A 23,659-nucleotide genomic window follows, 5' to 3' on the forward strand; every position below is an offset into this window, starting at 1 on the left:
TAACCTAAGTACCCGTTGGGTGTGTTCTCATATGCGTTATAGTGAACATAATAGAAGAGCCTGTCGTAAAAGAAAGCAATAGGGAAATTTTTATTTAATGAGTTAATAAAAGCAACAAAGTAACACATAAGTGATATATAGATGAATATATTAAGCATATTTTTCATGCATACTTCCAGAATTTAGGTATGACGTGTTAGGTATTATTGATATTGATTCGTTGCTCTGCAAGCACCAACGTGTACCCTAAACAAAAGAACCCAGCGAATAATCTGTGGTGTATAGATGGCGCAAAGATGTTTTGTTTGACAACAAATCGCAATGTTTAATGAAGCTGAAGATATAATTATTTTGTGATGAAATATCTCATGGGTGTAAATTAATATATTAAGTTGTTTTTGTAATATGTATATCAAGCAGGTGTGTATTTATATGCAATCGTGATGTGTGTTATTGTGAAGTACCTTCGTTTGGATCTGTAACTTATACATATTCGTTTAAATGCAAATTTCGATTTTTTCTGTCCCATTAGGTTATTATTCAAGGATTCAAGAGTTATAGAGAGCAAACCATAGTTGAACCTTTTGATCCTAGACACAATGTTGTGGGTGAGTAGGCTCTGTATTTAAAGGTACTTGCATACCGGTATATGTGAACTGAATAGGTTCCAGGTATACTACTGTTATAATTTCTGTTCTGAATAAGATAGAGAACTTTTTATGTTATAACTTGTTATTTTATCTTGATTGTTGATTTTTGTGCCTGTATCCTTCTATATTAACTACATTATGCTTTATTAATATTGACTTCCTATGCTTCATTTTGCTTATATGCTCCTAGGTTTTGTTTCATGAGTTTAAACTTTTGATAATGAAGAAGTTTGTACTATTTGTACAGCAATTCTGGTCATGTTCATAAACATTATATTATCTATATTGCCTTGCTAGTTTTAATATGTCTTTTACTTTTTTCAGTGGGCCGAAATGGTTCTGGCAAAAGTAATTTCTTCTATGGTAAATATAATTTTTTTCCCCCATTATTTCTATTTGTAGAATTAATGTAATAATTGGTATTTTTGTCATTGCTCTCATACAATTAACAGTTTGTTGATATATCTTGTGTTCAGCTATCCAGTTTGTGTTGAGTGATGAATTCTCACATTTACGGCCAGAACAGCGGCAAGCATTACTCCATGAAGGGACAGGGCCTAGGGTTCTCAACGCCTATGTTGAGATCATCTTTGACAATACAGATGGACGATTGCCTGTAAGTTGTTTTAATTGGAACAAGTTACATATGCTTTGTATTTTTTACATAATAGTTGAAGTGTGGTATATGATTCCTGTGGTAACTGACATTTAATAATTTCTATGTCATTTATATCTTTTTAAATAAACTATGAATGTATCGATGTGTCGTTCAGTAATTCAAAAACCATTTTTGTTTGTAGTTGGCCTGCTTTGTACTTTAATAGCATTTCTTAGAAAAATTCAGTTTAGCTGTTTCATTTACATCTGAGCACTGCACTGCTTCTTGTTTTTTTTTCAATTCTCGAAGTTTACTAGAGTACTTCATGTTACATCATCTTTAGTACTATGAGTTTAGTTTGTATTTCACTTTATCTTGTAGATTGATAAGGAGGAGGTGTTTCTCCGACGAGTTATTGGTGCAAAGAAAGATCAATACTTTCTTAATAAGAAGGTGGTTCCTCGTTCTGACGTGATGAACCTACTCGAGTCTGCTGGATTTTCACGTTCTAACCCGTATTACATAGTGAAACAGGGCAAGGTAATTAATTTGTTATATATTAAATGACTTGTTTATGCTGCTATATGTACAACTCTGGATTTTGTTGCAAGACACTGGCATATTAAGAATTTAGCTGTAGATAATTACATTGCCTTCATATTTCTGGCAGTCTGTTAAAACTTATACTGTCTGGTTAAATAATCTGGCAGAAATAAAGTAATGATATAAATAATATGCTGCTTTTATTTTTAATATGTTATTCTTTTTACAGTACCACTTCTTGTTGATCTAACCTAGACCATTTACTAGGTGGCATGTAAGGTTTTCATGTAACTCTGCCACCTAAAGATGATCTAGGTTAGATTGAATGGGGTTATTAGAAGCAGTAGGGCAAATTTTGAAATACAGGATGTGACATTCATTAGACTTTCCTTTGCTGTCTTTCAGATTAATCAAATGGCCACAGCACCAGATTCTCACAGGTTGAAACTGCTACGAGAAGTGGCTGGAACTCGTGTATATGATGAAAGAAGGGAGGAGTCAAAGGCCATTTTGAAAGGTATTATCTTGCGAATAACAAGTGGCATGCATGATTATGGAAGTGCATTCGTTCTTGTATATATATATGTATGTGTATGTATGTACAGAAACAGAGGGGAAGGTGGACAAGATAGAAGAGTTTCTGAGAACAATTGAAGAGCGTCTGCAGACACTGGAAGAGGAGAAGGAGGAACTTAAGGAATATCAGAAATGGGATAAGATGAGACGCTCACTTGAATACACCATACATGACCGAGAGCTCAAGGAAACAAGGAAGAAGCTTGATGATGTATGTTCTGGTCACACTGTTTCAATTTTAATTGCATTCAGAAGACTTATTGCTATAGATAAGATTTATGTATTGTATGAAATTAATGAATAAGGAAATGGGGACAGCACATTTGTCAGAGTAACTGCTTATCATGTGTTTTGCATCACTCTGTAGTCCAGATCAATGTATGAAAACTTTCCATTCAAAATCGCTGTCGCTAACACAGCACTTCACTTCTTCATTATTATCATCATCATCAGTCACTAATGTCACTACAAAATGTAATGTTAAGACTTTTGAACTGTATTGGACTAGCACTTTATGTGTTTCTTTTGAAGCTGTATTTATGAATTTGCTGATTTAAAGTTTTCATCACAGTTTTGTGAATACATCAACCATCCTAACCATCCCAGAAGAGGAACATACGTCGTCCTTACTTTTTTATTATTTTTAACTCCACTGTCACACATTTACCCCAAAAATACTGTACTTGCATGAACATCTAATGTGAGCTATTCCTTAGGTTAATGTTGTTTCACTGTAAGAAACAATGTTTTTCTCTAAAATGTAAAATAATGATTTGTCATTTATTCAGGCAAATATTTTTGTGGTGTCTTACATAGTGTCTTTGCTTCCTTTGTGAGATATTCACTTTCAGGTACTCTGTTGCTGACTCACATCTCAACCCAGCCATTTTTAACAGTACTCATGTTTGCATTATTATTACATGGTAAAGAAATTAATGGCAATCTGTTGATCATTTAAAGAATCATAAAATGTAACTGCATGCAGTGTGTAGTGACAGAAGAAGACATTTGCTACCTTTTCATGGTGTGTTGCTATCTGATTGTTATTGGTTCTGGACAAAATACTGGTAAATGACTGTACACAGACACAGGAATGACCATGGTAAGATACTTGTGTATTAAATTTGATATTTGGCACTCCTGTATCAAATTTATTTTGTTTATACAAGATGGATGCAGCTCGAAAAAATTCAGGTGAAGAACAGAAGAAATACAGTAATGAACTAAAAACTGCTCAGGAGAACATTCGTTCAGCAGCACGGCGCTTGAAAGATGCGAAGAAGATGGTGCAGACACACAAAGAGGAGCGAGACACGCTGAGTGCTGAACAGCAGCAACTACTCAAAGAAAAGACAAAACTTGAGCTTATCAACAAGGATCTGTCTGATGAGGTTCTAGGAGACAACACTTCAAAGGTATACATTTATTTCAAGTAAAGAAGCCTTAATCCTATTGGTACAAAATTGCACCTTCCATGTCACTGTTAGGCAGTTTATTGTCTTGAAGTTAAACATCTTACTAAATTCTCTTTTAAGCTGTTAATAAGTAGACATGATGGTCAGGCAACTGACTTATGTAGTGGTTTATTAGAAGTGTTTTCACGTGACTGCAACCTAATATTAATGAATTATATTTTTATTAAATTTTATATTGGGAACTTATTAAAATGACAGTAATTGTACTGACACCATTTCAGCTGGTACTTCAACCTGATGGACAGTGTTGCCCAAAACATATAGAAAATACTGACATGAAATAACATTTCAGTTATTTGTTTTGACTATTTTGTAGACTGAAAGTAATATAGAAATTTAATTTGATCTGAAGTACAATTTGACTTTAACCTTTTTTTTTGTGTGTGTGCATGCAGAATATAAAACGGTATCATGGTGGTTGCAGAATATCTGCATTTAGCTTTCAGTTTAGTGGTTGTAATTAATGAACTATGAAGTAGGATTTGAGGTTTTCATGGCAGTAAATCTGAGAGGCTTGCCTCCGTCATCAGGATGATGACTTATTAACCTGATGGTGGAGGCAACAATGATCTCTGAAACATTGGTAAACTTCTACCAGACTACACAGCACTACAACCCAGAAGACAGCCATCAAATGAGCCATTGGATCTACACATATCAGATGTTTTATGTAGGTTGGTAGTAAATATGCTTACAGATTCTGTACTCATTCTGTCACAGTTTTACTGTGCTTATTATTCTAAAGATCTTGCTAATTTCAATGCACAGATTAAGCATCTTTTAAGTTCTTGTCAGAACTTAATCTTGCAGTTAAACAGTTCCTATTTAACTGAATAAAATGTGCCTGCTTATAATACATTTTTAGTTGCGAGCAGAGAATGAACTAGAGAAGCTGAAGAAGACAATACAGCAGAGAGAATCAGAACTTGAAGAACTGAAACCAAAATATGATGAGATGAAGAAGAAAGAGGAAGAATGTACACGAGAGTAAGTACTATTATTAGGCCCATGAATTAATATTATAATCGTGAAAAAGTAGATTATCTTGTAAAATCACAGGGTATTTCAAGAATTTGTCATTGTATTTGTAACTTATCATAAAATATGTGTTTTTGGTATCAGTTCTGGTTACTTTGTGGATCAGATTTAGTTGCATAATATCTTTCCAACTTTGTTTCCTTCAGTAATGTATTGTGGACACTTACTCTAATCCCACTGAAACTGGTAGTTTGTTCGTGCATTTACCGTACAAAATTATGAACTGCTATGAGCCCTTTCTCTTGTTTTTTTACAAAATGGTATTTTTTATGTTCCAATGTTTGTTTTCCTGACAGGTTGGCACTGAAAGAACAGAAACGGAAGGAACTGTATGCCAAACAGGGCCGAGGAAGTCAGTTCACATCTAAGGAAGCTCGGGACCAGTGGATCATGAAAGAACTCAAGTAGGTTTCACAGAAGCAGGACTTGCCATGAAGGGATAATTTTATATTTGCTACAATAGGTGATACCTATGAATTATGTTATGTAATTTGAAATTAATGGTTAGTTATATCAGTGAATGTGACTAATAAAGTATGAAATGTGACATTTGAAACAGTGGGATAGTAGACTATGATGGAAACTTTTATCCCATGATTGACCTTCGCAAGAAAATGTGAGATAATTAATGGTAGTGATATTTGTAGTGCAGGTTGGTAACTCAAAAGTTAAGGTGAGTTAAAATGTGGAATTTATTTAGGCATCTAAATAAAGTGAAATTTTGGCAGTGTTGATATGGAATAAAAATATAATATTTTAGAGACTGATCTAAGTCTCACAAATGATGGATTTCTATCCCACTTTGACTCAGCTGATCTGAGAAGACTTCTATGCGTGATGGTACTGTTACATATAGCAGTTTGATAGTGACATGAATGGAAAGTAAGAATATCTCTTGGTTTTAAAGGCATTTGTTCATATGAAATGGTTAAGGTGGGATGGAAACAGATAACAGTTGTCAGGAATAGAAAGGCAATGGTAAAGTATGAACCAGAATAATATTTTGTATTTTGTGCAAACTAAACTGTTGAGCAGTGCTGTCACAGATCTCATCATTACACAAGATATTTCTGATGTATTGAAATCTATGGTTTTTAATTTTTAGATCTCTGAATAAACAGATAAAAGACAAAAAAGAACACAGGGATAAATTGGCTGAGGATATGAAGAGAGATGCTGAGAAACAGGTCCAACTGGAGAAGAAAATTGAGGTAGGCTTTCAATTTCACTGGTAAAATTTTAATCCAGAATGTGCGGTAAATGTATGCTATTTGATCTGAGGTTGAAGTGATGTTAATGCCATTAATTCTGGGGATGTTAAGCTACATATGGAGACAGAGCTTTGAAATGTTGAATGACTTCCTTAGGGAAGTACTGAATAACAAGTGATTACAGGAACATAATCTGATGTGTTATAAATGCATCTATAAATTTTGTGTGGAAAGTGTGTGTTAAGTAGGATTTGAGGTTTTCATGGCAGTGAGTACAAAGACAGCCATCTTAGTATTTTTGTTGTTTTGCTGTGCTTGATGTCTGTGAAATTATAAAATCCTGAATGGTTCATTAGGAAGAGGAAAGTTTCAGATGGTAACTTAATTTTATAAGAAACAGATTTTTTTAAGTATCAAGTTTGATCATGTGCTGTTGTGTAGTCCTTCTTTTATTTATTTAAAGTGTTGTAATGCAGTAATATTTCTTACATGATTTTGCCATCAAAATTTGATGTCTTCTTGGCAAAATCATATTTATACATTAATTTAATTAACCTGTTGGTATTCCTTAAGAGACATCAGTATTATGTATAGTATGATTTTTTTATGTTGCTTTGTCAGGATCAGACAAATGAAATGGAGAGACAGCGAGCGTGTATTGACGAATACAACAAGCAGTTCTATGAACTGAAGAAGAGTAAGGACCAGTGTCAAAGCACCCGAAAGTATGTTTTAATACAACTTTTTTTTTCTTGACTTTGCAAATATTTAGGTTGAAAATGTATTTTTTCTATCAGCCTGCCAAAATCATACATACATCAAGCTTTTACATTTTAACTTATTATTTATGTTTTTGTAATAGAAAGTTGCACATGCAACTTTTCATCATTGATTCTGGACATATATAACGTTTTAAATATATAACATCTCTTATGCATGCATCTGTATAAAAGAACGGTTCACATATAAAATCTACAGTCTATAATGACAATTCAGATTACATATAACTTTTTTTAATGGGTCTTGGCCATTTCTATAAGGGCTTGAAGTTTCTTTACTAGTTGAATGACTGTCATAATTCTGAAAATTTTATTCCGTAATTTTCAGTGAAACAACAGCTGTGATATTTTCCATGGTATTATAGTCTATTTTCATACACCTACACAGTTGTTTTATTCATCACTGCAATGTTCATATACCTTTTTCAGGATTGGCCTGTTATTATATTGATATTTCGCTGTATACATGTTAGGAATTATTTAACAGATGTCAGAATATTTTGTTAAAGATTTTTTGGTGTTCATCCCCACACAAAAAATTCATAGTTCATCTGTTGTCTTGTCCTTTAATATAGTTCAGAGTTGTAAATAAATTACCCTGAGTTATGTTAAGAAGTTCTTTTGTTGTCTTGTATGTAGTAGATAAATAATCTTTCTCTAATAATCAAATTTACACCTAACTTTGCAACATTTTACATTGCTTTCTGTGTCATGCAGTGAGTTGTGGAGGAAAGAAAACACAATTCAACAAACATTATCATCTCTTAAAGAAGATTTGGCAAAGGCTGATCAGTCCTTACGGTCCATGGCTGGCAAGGTAAGTGTTCAATTTTTGTTATTCTTTTGAATTGTTGAATGCCAAGACAATCTCCAGAATATTACTATCTGATCACTATTGCCTGATTGGAGCAGCCAATCCTGAACGGAAGGGACAGTGTCCGCAAAGTCCTGGAGACATTTCGAGAGCGTGGTGGATCTGCTGCCGAGATTGCTAATTCCTACTATGGTCCAGTCATAGAAAATTTTGAATGTGAGAAGAGTATCTATACTGCTGTTGAAGTGACAGCAGGAAATAGGTGAGTGGAATACAGCCTTGGTAGATGTGTGTGAGTTGACAGAACACAGTGTTTTTGTAAGGCTGCAGTATGTATTCATAATTAGATGTTTGTACTTTTGTTATGTAATATTATTTTATAGAGTATGTGAGATTCATTCTGAGTGGTGAGTATTGAATATGTGTGTGATACAATATTGTCCACAGTACATTTTGACACTAATGTCAACAGGTTGACATTGACATAAAGTGGTAAAGGTAAATTTGTTCCTGTGCTTGAGTATCTCAGTAGTATATGAAAGTGAGATGTCATCTGCATGATCCAGCCACTGTAAAGAAAGAACTCCCTAGATGGGAGGCTTTGTAACCTCTGAAGTCAGTCTAAATACAATGTTGAAAATTTATATTTTGTTTTTCTAGAATCTAAAGTACACAGTCTTTGTTAGGAACAATGGCACACTTCCCAGGTACTTCTCTGACAAAATTTGTCATTTTATTGGACGAGGAGAAATATACTTGACTTCATGTAACATTGATTTGCAGATATTATTTATTATGATAAATTTTTACAACAGATACAGTTCAAATAATATTGTTTGGGCTGGTGGGAACCAATTTCTATTATTCTCTTTAAAGGTTCTAGTTATGGTTTGCTTTGTAAGTCCCTTTCTGTGGTCTAAATCCAGTTTTCTTGACGTTAAATTAAATAAATACTAAGTTTTGACCTCCCCTTTATAAATGTGTTCTCCCTGCTTGTTAAATTGAATTCACATCAACAGATTCTTATTAAATACTCTTAAAATGCTTCAGAAGACTTTTTATTAAAAAAGCATGATTACTGATTAAAATAAAATAATGGTACTTGACTCCATAATCATGTCCTACATTTCATGAACTTTCATTTTATTTTAGGTTATTCCATCATATTGTGGATTCAGATAAAGTAGGAACACAAATCCTGAAAGAAATGAATCGACAGAAATTACCAGGAGAGGTCACCTTTATGCCACTCAACAGGCTTCATGTCAAAGATCAAAACTACCCACAGACTCATGTATGTATAGCTCCTGCCAAGTTGATTTTGTGCTGAACACATTCGAGGAAGGCTGCAATGGATATAGTTATGCTGCAAAATTTGACTTTGTCTTGCTCTTTATTCCACCATTATTTTTGTATCATCCTAACTATTAATGAATGGTAAATGCAGAATGTTTAATAATGCATTTTATTCAAAAGCATTGTGTAATATTTCTGCCTGCTACTTTTAAAACTTAATGATGCAGTCTAAAGATGTGTGCTGTTGGTAATCATAAATAATGGAATGGATTGAAATGGCCATTGGACTGTAAATTTGATTTCATTTGTTGGTATTTAACATTTTGTCACACAGAACAAATAAAGTGGCAAATTTAAATATGATGGACACAACAACAATTTAAAATTTGACAGCAACTTATATGATTGTTACTGACGTTTTAGTTATAAACTGTAGATAACTTTCTTTGTGCTGCAGAATTTGAAGTTACTGTTCGTGCTCTTAGTTTATCCATTTGCTAAGTTCATTGGCCAAAATCAGCTGCACCTACAGTATCCCAGGTTTCTTTTAAAGCAGTCTTTACCAGACTTCATATTTTTTATCTTGATTTCATTTTGTGTTCCTGTTGGCTGTAATATGTCCCCATTTTCTCTGTTACATGTATATTGTATTGTAAATAAGTACATTATTTCTATGTAGGATGCTATACCAATGGTAACAAAGCTAGATTATGCACCCAAGTATGACAAGGCTCTGAGGTACATTTTTGGGAAAACACTCATCTGCAGGAACCTGGAGGTAGCTACTAATCTTGCAAAGACAAGTGGACTGGACTGTGTCACCCTTGAGGGTGATCAAGTATGTTTGTTATCTTTACATATTCTATAATGTTCTGAAATGTCAGTTTTACAATATCTGAAATACCCACAAATATTTTAAACTATTCTTCAGAAAACATAATTGGATCCTTGGTATCTGGAAATAGATTTATGATATTATATTTATGCAGTTGTATTTAGTGCAATAAGAATTAATTTCTGTCATATCCTTCTGCCAGTCATACTTTAAGGTATCTTGTAATAAAATGAACTTTATCAGTGTGTTAGGTTGGTTTTCATGCAGTGCAGTGCATTTGTAATCCCTTCAATAAAAATTGTTTTTATCAAGTAATTTACATAAAATTCCTTCATTTGATAGTTTGTTACAAATTTAATTAATTTATTATATGTTCATGCTGCATATTTTGAAATATGATACATTAATTACAAGAGCAAATGAAATGATAGTTGATAAGTCTCAGTATAATTGTTTTCTGGTTCTTCATGTTGCAGGTGTCTTCAAAAGGTTCACTCACAGGTGGTTATTTCAACACATCACGCTCACGTCTTGAGATCCAGAAGACACGAAGTGAACTTACAGCGCAAATTAAAGATGCTGAGGAAGAACTGGCACAACTCAGAGGCAATCTTCGAGAAACGGAAGGAAAGATCAACCACATTGTATCAGAGATGCAGAAAACAGAAACAAAAAATAGTAAAGCCAAGTGAGTTGTGACAAATATGAAATGTCTGGCAAAGAATAATACAATAAATTTTGAACACTTTGTGAAGATTTCACTGCAATATCACATTCATAATACATGTAATGTTACTGTATGAATTTAGGACAACTGGTGAAACCTGTATTCTCTTTGTAACTGAAAGTGTATTTTATATTTCTATTTATATTATAAATCATATAGTGTATTTGTCCTACTCAGTTGTAAGGCAAACCTACTTTTAGAGTTGGGATTGAACCCAGGCCAACCAAACACCTGAAGTTGGGAGTAGAACCAACTTCTGAAATGTTGTGTGTATCACATATACATCAGGCAATGGACAATGTCCAACATAATATTCCTACAAATATTCTAGTTCATAGGACATTATCCCTGTCCATTTCAATCTGTTGAGCAGCAAACAACTATAAGGATAATGTACTGCATTTTTCAGGGATATTTTTGACCAAGTAAAGGCAGACATTCGATTAATGAAGGAAGAGCTGGCAGGCATAGAGCGTTATCGGGGACCCAAGGAGAGATCAATTGATCAATATGCATCTAGCCTGGAAGCCATGCAAACCACCAAAGAGGGACTTGAGTCAGAATTACATCAGGTATGGCATTCTTGCACTTCCTTGGGACACATGGTTATAAATGAGTGATGTTGTTTGAACTGCCATGTCAATTAAGGATACTGCTAAATTAGGTCTGCTATTACATATGGGTTCATGTATTACTCAGTAATTTTTTATAACAATCAGTCATTAGTGAAATATTTGACAACTTTTGCTTGATGAAATCTTTCAGTATCAGGTTTAATTTCTGTTATGATTCACATGCATCCCTCTTAGTGTTCATTAGTGAGATGCATTGTGGTTTTTATTAATGTCCATTAAGTCAAAAATTTACAGCAATAGTTGCTGTCAAATAGTGACGATATTACCAAAACATTATTTTTGACATAAGTTAACTATTTTTCATCATCCAGGTAAACAAAGTATTACAAGAAATGTACACAGACTGCATGAAAAAATTGGTGGGCTGAATACTGGCAGCCTATGTCTCGGGCTCTTCAGTATTGTAAATCTGCTTCCTACGTAATCATAAAAGTATAAAGAGTCTAAGAGTACATATGAAACATCCAGAGGCATTCTTTACTGTGATCCTTCCATAATGAAAATCTGGAACATTCATTTGTGTTTAATATTGTTTAGAGTGTTCTTTAAGTTAGCAGTGGTCAGAGAAATCAGAAGTCATTGACTGGGACCACAGAAGGAAATGAAGAAAATGGTGCTTTGAATTACATTAATATTTGCACTTATTTTTTATTCAGATGTGATGAGACATATAGTTAAGGCTTTTTGTTGTGTTGACAGGATTTGATGTCTCAATTGTCAGTGGCAGATCAGCATGAGGTAGATAACTTGAATGATGATATTAGACGCCTCACACAGGAGAACAAAGAGGCATTTAGTACAAGAATGAGGCTAGAGGCAGAAAAGAACAAACTGGAAAACTTGCTGACAAATAATCTTATGAGGCGTAAAGATGAACTCATGCAGGTATAGTACAGAATTGCCTTTACGGTTAGTGAAATTTCTTACAGTGCTGGAATGTCATTGCCAGCCAGAATTCAGATCAAGCCATTGTAATTCTCCCTTTTTTTTAACTGCTTCCAGTGTTAATGGTGATAACTGAAGATATCTGTTGCTTGTTTTTGGGAATATTCACATGTATGAACTACCCATTTTCTGTCATTGTCACTGGGCCTAGCTCTGTTTCTCACTATCTAGTTTTATGCAAATGGACAGACAATTGAAGAAGAGGAATATCTTCCTTAGCAAGGTCCTGCAGAAATAGAAACAGGATAACATTTTCAATTCTTAAATAAATTTATTTTTATGTTTATGACAGTTTTCTTATTTTATCACTTTATTGGTATGTGAAGGCTCTCCAAGAAATTTCTGTGGAAGATCGGAAACGACAGCTAGAAAACAGCAAGTCGGAACTAATTGCTATTGAGAAACGGATTGAAGAAGTGAATCATGAGTTTAAGAGTATGGAAGAAAAGGTGCAGGAAGCCCTAATAATGGTAAGTTCTATTAACTGTATTGATTAGTAAGCACCTTATTACTTGCTGAGATGCATTATCTCTGTCTTTCATGAGATGGACCACCAGGAAGTGATGGAATGTAATAGAAAATCCTTCGTCTGTTTTTAACCTTAAAACTACCAGGCTGCTCATTCTTACATTAAGACACATATGAAATCTTGGTCTATTTGGAATATAGTGATTGGAAATATAAAAATTTGTTAACAAGAAACAAATATAAGAAATGTGGAGGACTTTGGAATTTTGACCAATGACCCTGTGGGCCAGGTATGAGTTTAGACAGAACATTGAACTGGTTAATATCCAAGGTTGTAGGCACCAACATGAGTAACTTAAAATGGATCCACTATACAGAAGAACTCCATTTTAATGTTTTTCCTCTTTTAGTGTGGGTTTCTGCAGACCCAACTTCATTGTGTCTGTGTTGAATTTTCCCATTTAATATTGTCGTTGACTGTATGCATATTATTAACCCTTTAAATTCCAGTGATAAATGTTTTCAGAATCAGTAATTCAGAATTTTGCCCACAGAGTGGATAAATGGGTTTCACATGATTCACAGAGTAAACTGTTTCCTTTATCAGCATTAAGCAATTATCTTTCTAATTGAGACATGTGTTTTATTTGGGGTGTGGACTGAATATTACAAATATCTGTTAACATTTGTTTATATTGGCAGAAGCAAGCTTTTTTGTTTTAATGAAAGTTTCATCATTGTCAAGTAACTTTAAATTAATTTAACAAAATGTTGATTTTAAATGAAGAAATCAATCTCACATAGTGCTACCATTTGCAATCTTTAATCCATGAAAGAAGAAGTGTAGTTGGCAGTACTAATTTCAGCATAAATTATGTTTCTTGGTTGTAAAATATTCTGGTGTATTTTTTGTGATACTTAGCAAAAAAGTAAACAGGCTGAACAGGATGAATGGAAGTTAAGGGAGAAGGAAGCCCGGGAGAAAATTGAGGAAGATGCTAAAGATCTGGAGAAGATGGCGTCCAAGCAGAATTTGTTGCAGCAGAAGATTGCTGATTGCACAAAGAAGATTCAGGAACTTGGCTCTTTACCATCACCAGATATTTACTCCAAGTATCACAACATGAGCACGAAGAATGTATGTATGATCATATACTCAGAATAGTATATTTGGTATGCTTAATGTGTTTAAAATTATTGTATCATTGTCAAGATGCCCAAGTAGTTCTCTAACTATTTTTCAGTCAATCGCTGAAATGGTAGAGTTAGAATGAAGTTATCTTCTGGGTTGTAAGTGCTTGTGTGCAATAAATGGAATATCAAATCTAAAAGTTCGTGACGATGGTGAGTTTTTAGAATAAAAATTTTCTAGGATATTATCCATCATCTAGTAAAATAAAATATAACATAAAATGACGTTTCGGAGATGGGGCTGTATCTCCGTCTTCAGGTACCTACTCAGTTGGGCCCAATAGATAGAGCTAATCCTCCAAGAAAATTTTTATTCTAATAAATGGCATGTTTTTTTACAGTTGTTTAAGGAGATGGAGAAAGCAAACAGTCATCTAAAGAAATACAGCCATGTGAATAAGAAGGCTTTGGACCAATTCATGAGTTTCTCAGACCAGAAAGAAAAACTGGTTAAGAGAAAGGAAGAGTTGGACAGAGGGTGAGTGACTCTTGGCCTGTGGCTAATTTTATAATGACACTGTGTTACTATGCCCGTGTATCCATCAGTGTGTCTGTTTCCCTAATAACTTAGAAGTAACAAGCAACAAGCAGATTTTCATTAAATTTTCTGTTTCATTTATTTATTTAATGACACTGACAATAGATCAGACTCTGTAGTATCAAATGATAGTATGATTAAGGAATTGGAAAGGATATGGCCTAAGTTAGGGTATTATCCTAATATTTGCCCAGAGAGACTGAGAATAACCGCAGGAGTCCCCAGTTAGGATATCCGGTCTCTGGATTGAGATTTGAACCTGGGCCCTTCCAAATATGAAGCAGAAGTGTTAACCATCGGCCTTGACTTGCAGTCAAAGCTTTACATGGACATCATGCATGCCACTACAGGTGTTTTTTTTTTAATTTACTACCATCACTGATACAGACATGGCGGCATTGCAGAGTTGTGAAGATAGAGCTGATTCAGTACCACTTAATGTGCAATGGAATATGGTAGTATTCTGACAGCATGTTGTGACACTTGTTTTGTTTTTTAACATTTTCTCAGAGTATTGCAAGTTTTCTGTTCTTATATTTGTCTATACTGAGAGCTTATCTTAATGTTGATTTTCAGACTTACAAATTTGAATAACTTTGTTGGGTTTGGATTTGGGGTTTTTACAATGGTGAGTTGTTTTTGGGTCGTTGCACTGTGTAGTCTGGTAGAAGTTTACCATTTTAGAGGTCCTTGCTGCATGCATCCGTCATCAGGGTGATGGCTTATCATTACATGGTTCAACAATCCAGAAGACAGCCATTCGTGAATAACTGTGCTTTCATTGTTTTGAATAATAATTTCAGGGATGAGAAGATCAAAGAGTTGATGATGGTGCTAGAGCAGAGGAAGTATGAAGCTATTGAATTCACATTCAAGCAAGTATCCAAATACTTTAGTGAAGTGTTCCACAAACTGGTGCCATCAGGTCATGCACAGCTTGTTATGAGGAGAAATGATGACGAGGCTGGTGGTTCACAAGACGTGAGTTACAGCAGTATTTATACACTCTGTGTTAATATTGTGTGTGGTGTACATAAGTAAATTAAAAAAAGTAGTCTAGACATTAAGTGTGACTACAGGTTAGATAATGGGTTAATTTCACAGTAATTGCAGAGATTTTCCCTTTGAACGATGTCTTTGGAGCCCATGCATCTTCCTTTCCAATAGGATTTGAGCACTTTTTCCCCGGTGGTAAAACAACCAAGTCACGAAGCTGACTACACACCTCCATCAAGTTATAAGATTAAGACTGTGTGGAGCTGTACCTCCATTCCCACATACATTTTTATTTGCATTGTTATCTCAGCAATAAGTGATGGCTCAGTGAAATCTCCATTTAAAGTTTCCCAGTTCAGTTATTCTGAGTCATTTAATATGTTAAATTTCCTCCATTTAAGGTTTTCCTCAGATTAGTGTAAATTAATTCCTCTCATGGGAACTTTAAATGGGGCTTCATTGGAAATGCCATCTTCAAAATGTACATTTTTATCCTTTGAATCATAGACATGAATATTATGTTGAAAGGAAGAATCTTTAGTGTATGTGCTGTTTGGACCTGGTCATCTGTCCAACTTTACCATCTGAGTTGCCTTATCCAATTATGTTGTACTCATAATCTTCAAAATTGTTATATAGGAAGCCAGTTCAGACAAGTTTACGGGTGTTGGAATCCGAGTTTCATTCTCGGGTCGCAATGCTGAGATGCGGGAAATGAATCAACTGTCTGGTGGTCAGAAATCTCTAGTTGCCCTTGGATTGATCTTTGCCATACAGAAATGTGACCCAGCACCATTCTACCTCTTTGATGAAATTGATCAGGTAATTCTTTAGACATTTATATCAAGGAAGAATGAAGTGTAGTTAAGTCTAATACACTTGTTTTAAATTTTTCAGTAGAAGATGTGGTTTGTTTGGTTTACCTCATCATGAAATACAAACGTTATATGTTTCTGTTCTTTGCACAAAATACTTAGTGTACCTGTCAGTCCATCCACATGTTTTAATCTTGGAAAGTATTAAACAGGTGTAGTAAAATTTGTTGTTGGAGTTTATGCAAAACATTATGGGGTGAATCTAATTTGGTTACTCTTAGTCAAATGTAAATCACATTTTACAGGGAGCTCAAATGTTATTGTACAAATGGGTATTATGAGACCTTATTAAGATCTATTATATAGGGTCCGCCATAATTATTGGACACATTTTGAAATACAATAACACAAAAGGAAATAAAAGGTGGGTTGCAAAAGTCAAGTATACATTTAAGCATTTAAGTTAAACATTTCACTTTTTCCAAACATTGTCTTGAAAGTGGACTCACCTCTTTGTAGGCATTCCATATACGTCACATGCTTACAGTGGACATCTACTTATGTTTCAAATATTAATTCTTATATTTTCTGTTCCCCAAAATGTGGAGAAGAACCATCAAGAACTTTGGCATTAGTCTTGACTCTACATAGGCAGACTTGTTCAAGTACAATTTTTTGAAAGTGCAGTAAAGATAATGTCTTTGTATTAAAGCTTACAGGTAAGTTATGTATTACCATTGGTTCATGTAAGATGAAATCTACTGCCTCAGGTTGGTGATGAGATTAAAGGGATGCCTGTTTCAGAACATATTTATACACTGGCCATGTACTTAAGTAGTCACTAATATAGTGGAGCAGCCTGCAGTGTCCAGTATATGCTTTTCTCTTCTAAATGTAGGGTAAGCTAGTTGGGGAAGAAAGAAATGTAGGAAGAATTATACTTATTAGAATAATTTCTGAGATTTGTTACATGCTGTCACTTATTTATGTTACAGCAGAATTAGTGTTCGCTGACATTTCTCGAGGTCTGCCAGAATATACTGTAATGAAAACAGCTACTTTTGGAACTGTTAGCTTCTTTATTTAAATTCTGTTTTCTCTCAGGCACTGGACTCACAACACAGAATGGCTGTTGCAGAGATGATTCATGAGCTCTCCAAAGAGGCACAGTTCATCACAACAACATTCCGACCAGAACTATTGATCTTTGCTAATAAGTTCTATGGAGTAAAATTCCGAAATAAGGTGCAGTGAATTTTTTTAGTTTTTTTACACATTTTAGTTTCCTACTGTTGTTCAGTGTGAGAATATGTTTTTTTATGTTTATATGCTTTTTCTGTTTTATTATCATAGTCTTGGTTTTCTCAGGTGTAGACTTGTGATTCATATGCATATAAATATACATCACAGCTGTTATTGTGTATGATCTATAGCTTTCGCAGTGGTTAAATTAAATGAGGTCTTCTGGGGTAATCATCTGATGATGAGGACTGAGATGGTTCTTGAAACGTCGGTTTTTTGCAACCACCTGATGCGGTTGATGACCTGAGAAGACTTCATTGAACTGTCATTTTATTTACAAGATAAAAGACAACTTGTGATGTATCCAGCAGAACAGATTTCTGTATGCTGGGGAGTATTCCTTCAATTGTTATTTTAAATAGTTCCATTTTCATGCATGCAGCCAACCTTAAAGATGATAATATTTTTGTAAAATTCGCCATCTGTAAAATTTTCTAGGAGAAGGAATGTTCACAACCGGGAACATTCACAGAATATCTAATAGTTGTAAGTATATTATTGAGGACCTGCAAAACTAGAAGGTGGGGAAGGCACCCAGCAGAAGTAAAATATATTTACTCATATTTGTTCATTGTATCCTCTAAGTTGTAATATTTCTTTAGTCATTTACATTGAAGAACCTTTTAAGGTAGTACCATATGTAAACTGAAAAGCAGAGGAGGAGGAATGGAGTGTTATGTTTCATTGCATAAGTCATATCATCTCATAATCCTTGCACTATAATTTTCAATTGTGAAATGTAAAAAAACTATTGTTTATGCATTTAATTTCTGCATATACAGTACACCAATGAAAGATTTTGTTGCCAAAGTTAAGAAGTGATAACAGTAGATATAAAATCCCAAAGGGACATCCTTCAATAGTTGACATAATAGAATAATGTCCCAGCTATGGCATCATACAATGTATAGGTGTACACACAATATATTTTCCACAGTTGTAGCATTGAATCCTGGATGCAAGGTACTTTGTTGTAAATCAGGATTGAAATTATTGATGCTGTTTAGTCTGAGCTACTGACAGCATTGTTAAATAAAACCACATATAAATACTGTAAATGAAGATTGAAAGTAATTAATATATTTAGCAGGGTTCAATAAGAATTGTCTTCAGTTATTGATGGATGAGTATGGATGAATAATATATTGGTAGTACCTCAGAGAAGGGCACAACTGTTTCCACAGCCCTTCAGGTTTTTTGTACTTGATAATTCTTGCATTTTATTTTTAGGTAATAACAAAATCACCAAGTAATCTGTGATGAGCTTAAGAAGAGGTGTGGTATTGATAGTTTTCTTTTTTTATTTCTTTAGGTCAGTCATGTGGAATGTGTTACAAGAGAAGAGGCTGCAGACTTTGTTGAAGATGATACAACACATGGTTAAAATTACATACAGTGTTTTCTGCTGTATTTGTTCTGTTCTTATTGTATAAGGCACTTTATTATAGAACTGAAATTTTTTCTTAACCAGTTACATTTGTTTATGTTCATGTAAAAAAATAAAAATCTACATTTTTTTATAATGTGGAAGCTGTGTTAAGATGGTTGAGAATTGTATTTCTGAAATCTCTTATGTAGAAATTAGAATAATTTTGTACACATGGAAAAACATGTTATTTTGTATACTTGTATATGTGATGGTAAGAACATGGACATGACAAGAATCTTGTTCCAAAGTCTCTTAGATGCAGTATTTTGAGTATATGAACAGAATCACAGAGAAAATTATAGTTTTGGGATAAAGGCAGAAGTCAGAACCTCTTTTCATTCTCTCAATGAAAGAGCATTTCCCAAGCCTTAAATTGAGAGTAAATACATGAACTCCTGAGTGAAATAATAAGTTTGTGAAGTATTTTATTATAATTTGTGTTAATAATGAAGAATATGGATACATCATCTTTCTTACAATGAGCTATGATGGCCATGCAAAGAACTCCCAGGTATCCGAGTATTTCGGGCCATTGAATGTTTGTCTTTAACACTCTGAAGCAGAATTTGAAAGACTAATGCTACTAACGCCAAAGCCCAGCACTGGCAGAGGCTGTTCCATTCACCATGTATTCTTACAACTTACCTACCTAGAACCATCTATTTCATAGTGTTCCAAGTTATTTTCCAAGAGTAAGTTTTTGAAGATGGTTGTCATCTGATATGTAGCATCATATACTCTGGTAGATATTGACCAATGGTTCAGAGGAGCTTATTGCTTTCATCATGAACATGATGGAAGAATCAACACAATTTGTCTTTATGTAATATCCCAAATAAAAATATTGTTTGAGCACACAGAATTTACATGAAATACCATTACATTTTAAAGGGCAAGAGCCCGAATACATCCATATTTAATCTATTTTGCAACTGCATTATTTAGTTTTTGGACTTATTTCAATATTCAGGTACCAAATGAGCCCCCCCCCCCCCTCCCCAATGATATGAGTATTGATATAGCTTTAATCCTTGTGCTGTGATAGTCAACTTTAATTAACTGTCTTTGTATTAATTTATGTTATGAAATTGTACTTAAGTCCACATCAAAGAATAATCTCCTTTAGCTGCAACATTCAGTCATCTAAGTATGAAGAGTTTGAAGTGGTATGTGAATGTCATGGGGTACGTGGTATTGAAATTTCATCTTTTGAGCATGGTTTTGACACTTGTGATGTCATTTTTAAATTTTAAGATTGTAAAAATAGATTTTTGTTAATATAACACTGAGAATTTGATTAGTTTGTTGATAATGTTTGTGAATTTCATTCATATATGTTCATTATATTTTGACCATCATAATGATTTAAGATTTTTGCTTAAAAATTATATTCTTTTAACAAAGTAGTGATAAAACCATATAAGGGTTAATACTTTAGATTAATTGCTACCATAGCACTACAATATGTTGCAAAAAATCTGGCTTTATTGCAGAGCTGAGTCCATGTTGCTACATCTAAATCTCTGATATTTTGTTTGGCCATGCTATCAGAATTCAATGCTATTAATAAGTTGGTTTGCTTGAAAACTGACACATTTCAGTGAAATTATTTAATTTAACACTTTACTTTTCTATTAACACATACTGACAATGTAAATTTCCATTTGCTGTACCATTTAGTCAGTAATGATATATATCATGGAGATTTAGGCTTTCTGACCTGTTTTGATTTCTAGGTTAGTTGAAGAACTGAATTCATATTTAATTTACATGGATGAAACTGAATTTTACATCATGAATGCATATTATTGTAATTACATTATTGCACCTTGTTCTTTTATCATCCAAAATATAAAGCGCTTTTAGCAAAAGCTCATTTCAGGATAAGATGGTGTACTCCTAATTTATCTTATCATGCTATCCATAACTCTATTCATATACTGTCATTGTCTGTGTGAAACTATCACATTCTCATACTGTACAAAGAGAGCTGGCATATTGGGTCAGATATCTAAGATTCTGTAGTGTTTCTCTTGAAATATCAATAACAAAATCTTTGCCTTCTTACATTGCATCTGCTTTCTGCTCAGAAAGTTTGCTCTTGTATTGGAATGGAGCATTCTGTTGTTGTTGTTGTTTTTTCCACAGATGATCAAAATAAATTACATATGTTTTATATCTTTGGTATTTAAAAATTATCTTAACAGAGTTTGATGTAACATTTTTTTGCCATATGTGGTTGATACAACTGTCTCATATTGGCATTAGATTAGATTCATAATGGGATATTATAAACATTACTTTATTTATGTTGCAATTATTAATTGTAAACTCTGAAATAATTATATAAAATTATCTAAATTTGTTAAAGGTTATATGTTGACACTGTAACAAGAAAAACACTGCAGTTTTCTTTATGGCTGTTATGTGTGAAGACACCTAAAGCGAAAATGTGACATATATCCCACTGTGCTGTTCCCCACTGGCTGGGAGTTCCCTATGAGAAATTAAAATAGTATATGATGTTTTGTTAGGTAAATGAAATAAGTCAGAATAGTAAAAATAGTTTCATTTTATGTCAGAGTACAAATGCTTAAAATATAACAAGTGTTTTACATTTTAAATGTTTGTGCTGTAATTTAATACTTAAAATTTGCTGTTTCAAACATGGAGTAAGACCAGTAATTTAACATTTTACCAGAATTAGTTGAATCGTCAGTAATGGGCATGGCTTATATTTTGGAAGTCCATGAATGAAGTTCCAGGAAAATAAGTGCCTTCTCTGTACATTCAGGAGTTCCCTGTATGAAGGTGCCAGCATATATTGGTTTGTACAAGTAAACAAAGTGTATAATTAGACTGAAGAGTAGTTTGTGGTGGTAGAAAATGGGTGTGACAGATATGTTATGAAAATGGACAAGTTTGTTATAAAAGTACCAAAGTAATTACCAACACAAATGGCTGTTGTTGATCAAGATGAAGATGCTTGAAAGATAAAGATAAGACCACGTAGATCATTCAAAGGGGTCCGCAGTGGCTGCACAGTCTGAGGCGTGGGCCTTGTGCCGCTTGGTTGTTGGGACCGTGGGTTCAAATCCCACTCAAGCCATGGATGTTTGCGTTTTTCTGTGTTGTGCTGTCCTGTGTACAGGTAGTCTTGCAACGGGCCGATCCCTCTTCCAAGGAGTCCTACCGAATGTCTATAGATCAAGCCAACGAAAAGTTGGTACCCGCAGTGCTCAGGCACTTGAAGAACAGGTCGTTCCCAGTATCCAGATCCTTCAAAAGTGGAATCCACACCTTCATCAAATTCAGTGACGCTGAAGGACACTAGCTGCTGAAGTTACTAAAGAAACTGGCAGAAATTGTACCTGTGGATTGATTATAATAGATAGTTGTCTGTCTTCTGGGTTATAACACAATGTAGTCTGATATAAGTTTACCAACATTTCTGAGGTCTTTGCTGCCTCCATCATCACGGGGACTCATTGCCCTGATGATAGAGGGCAATGAGACCCCCTGATAAAACTTCAAATCCTACAAAGAGTACTGTGGTATATTCATGAGTGCTTCTTTCATAAAGGAGTGAGCAAAACGTATGTAAGGCATTAGTTGTAAATGGATTTTCCCAGTGGTTATTTAGAAGTTCAAGAAACATGAAAATGCTGTTTACTATGCAGCAGTCTTTACAGTTAGTGGTGAAGAAAGGAGTGAATGTTGCTGCATCCCTGTCAGAAGGTAAATTGCAAGTTGCTTGGCTAGCTCTACAAAAAGTCATGTCATCAATAAAGTTATTGGCGCAAGGAAAAGCTATTTGTGGCCATTCTGCGGAAACCAAAAATATAGTGCAGATATATCTTTTTCAGGCAAATGTGCCAGAACTGTAATGCTGGTTTCAGGGAACCAAATATTAATGGATGCCACATAACATTTTGCGCGAAATTATCATTGTATAATTGTGTGCAGCAAAATATCTTTATTTATTCCTGTTTTCAAAATTATATTTAATAATGTTTTCCAACAGTGGCCATCATGCGCTAAAGATGATGGGTAATGGTGTCCAATATTCCGCGAAACGACTTTAACCGTCCCGTTGGGATTGCAAAATCTCGAAGTGTGAGAACAGAGTAGTCGCCTGTGCCATAATGTCTACCAAATTTCATGTAAAACATTACTGCCACGATCAGGTTGATACAGACAACAGGTTAGAATAGTGAAACCTGCAGTGGATCATGTATAATGACGGCATGATCACCCTACCTTGGGATTTCGATAATCAGCCACGATTGTGTTACATAGTGTACAACGTTAGATAGAACGTATTTATTTGGATAAGTGACATATGGCATGACGTCTGCACCGAATTCGATTAATTTCCGTCCATGCTGTAGCTATAAGAATTTGTAATGTATCTAGCATGTTACCATACGAATATAATGAATTCATGTAGTTTGAGTAGTTTGGATTTTCGTTATTAGGGATAGTCTGTATGTGTTAATTGCACGTACTTTAAACGTATGTTCTGTCTCCATTATCTGGAGCAATCGTATCATTGTAATGCTAATAGTTCATAGACTATAGTTTTAATGATCTGTGGAAAGAAACTAAATGAAACATACGCACTTTATTTGGAGGAACCAGTGTTATCATGGACAAGAAAAATACCACGGTGTGTGGAAGAAGGAACTGCTAAAATTTTCCAGTCTCCAATAGCAACGTATATGAGAGTGTTTCTCCCCTGTTTTTGGTAATCGATCTTGACTAAACTCCTTGAAAACAAGAAAAAACATTTTGTACA

General features: G+C 34.2%; 1 protein-coding gene and 1 long non-coding RNA gene across 3 annotated transcripts; one reads left to right on the forward strand and one right to left on the reverse strand.

The window, feature by feature from the left end:
- Window positions 1-257: 257 nt before the first annotated feature.
- SMC3 (structural maintenance of chromosomes 3) lies at window positions 258-21,485 on the forward strand. Of its 2 annotated transcripts, none has more exons than XM_087344852.1 (26): window positions 258-420; window positions 533-608; window positions 975-1,013; window positions 1,127-1,266; window positions 1,630-1,788; window positions 2,197-2,308; window positions 2,397-2,578; window positions 3,537-3,782; window positions 4,708-4,829; window positions 5,177-5,284; window positions 5,986-6,091; window positions 6,713-6,816; window positions 7,588-7,687; window positions 7,780-7,946; window positions 8,837-8,978; window positions 9,660-9,818; window positions 10,292-10,503; window positions 10,952-11,114; window positions 11,877-12,062; window positions 12,449-12,592; window positions 13,513-13,728; window positions 14,123-14,259; window positions 15,123-15,300; window positions 15,955-16,137; window positions 17,235-17,375; window positions 18,745-21,485. In XM_087344852.1, the coding sequence occupies exons 1-26, from the start codon at window positions 406-408 to the stop codon at window positions 18,814-18,816; spliced, it is 3,609 nt and encodes a 1,202-aa protein (XP_087200978.1). In that variant the 5' UTR covers window positions 258-405; the 3' UTR covers window positions 18,817-21,485. The 2 variants fall into 2 exon arrangements, with proteins under 2 accessions (XP_087200978.1, XP_021926455.2); XM_022070763.2 differs by having other exon boundaries at window positions 7,783-7,946.
- Window positions 19,270-23,615, reverse strand: LOC147875221 (uncharacterized). Its single transcript, XR_015534094.1, has 2 exons — window positions 23,485-23,615; window positions 19,270-22,232 (listed from the first exon to the last, which is right to left on the reverse strand). It is a non-coding gene; the product is annotated as an uncharacterized LOC147875221 (long non-coding RNA).
- Between the last annotated feature and the right edge of the window lie 44 nt (window positions 23,616-23,659).

This window comes from Zootermopsis nevadensis, unplaced genomic scaffold (assembly GCF_977971745.1).
Source record: "Zootermopsis nevadensis isolate Lab colony 2312 unplaced genomic scaffold, Znev_1.0 Znev_ptg000001l, whole genome shotgun sequence".
Lineage (NCBI taxonomy): Eukaryota > Metazoa > Arthropoda > Insecta > Blattodea > Termopsidae > Zootermopsis > Zootermopsis nevadensis.

Bases quoted from the DNA above. Each gene is read 5' to 3' on its own strand.
- SMC3 (XM_087344852.1), top strand. The intron at 609-974 runs GTGAGTAGGCTC...TACTTTTTTCAG, and splicing joins TCCTAGACACAATGTTGTGG to TGGGCCGAAATGGTTCTGGC. The intron at 6,092-6,712 runs GTAGGCTTTCAA...TTGCTTTGTCAG, and splicing joins AACTGGAGAAGAAAATTGAG to GATCAGACAAATGAAATGGA.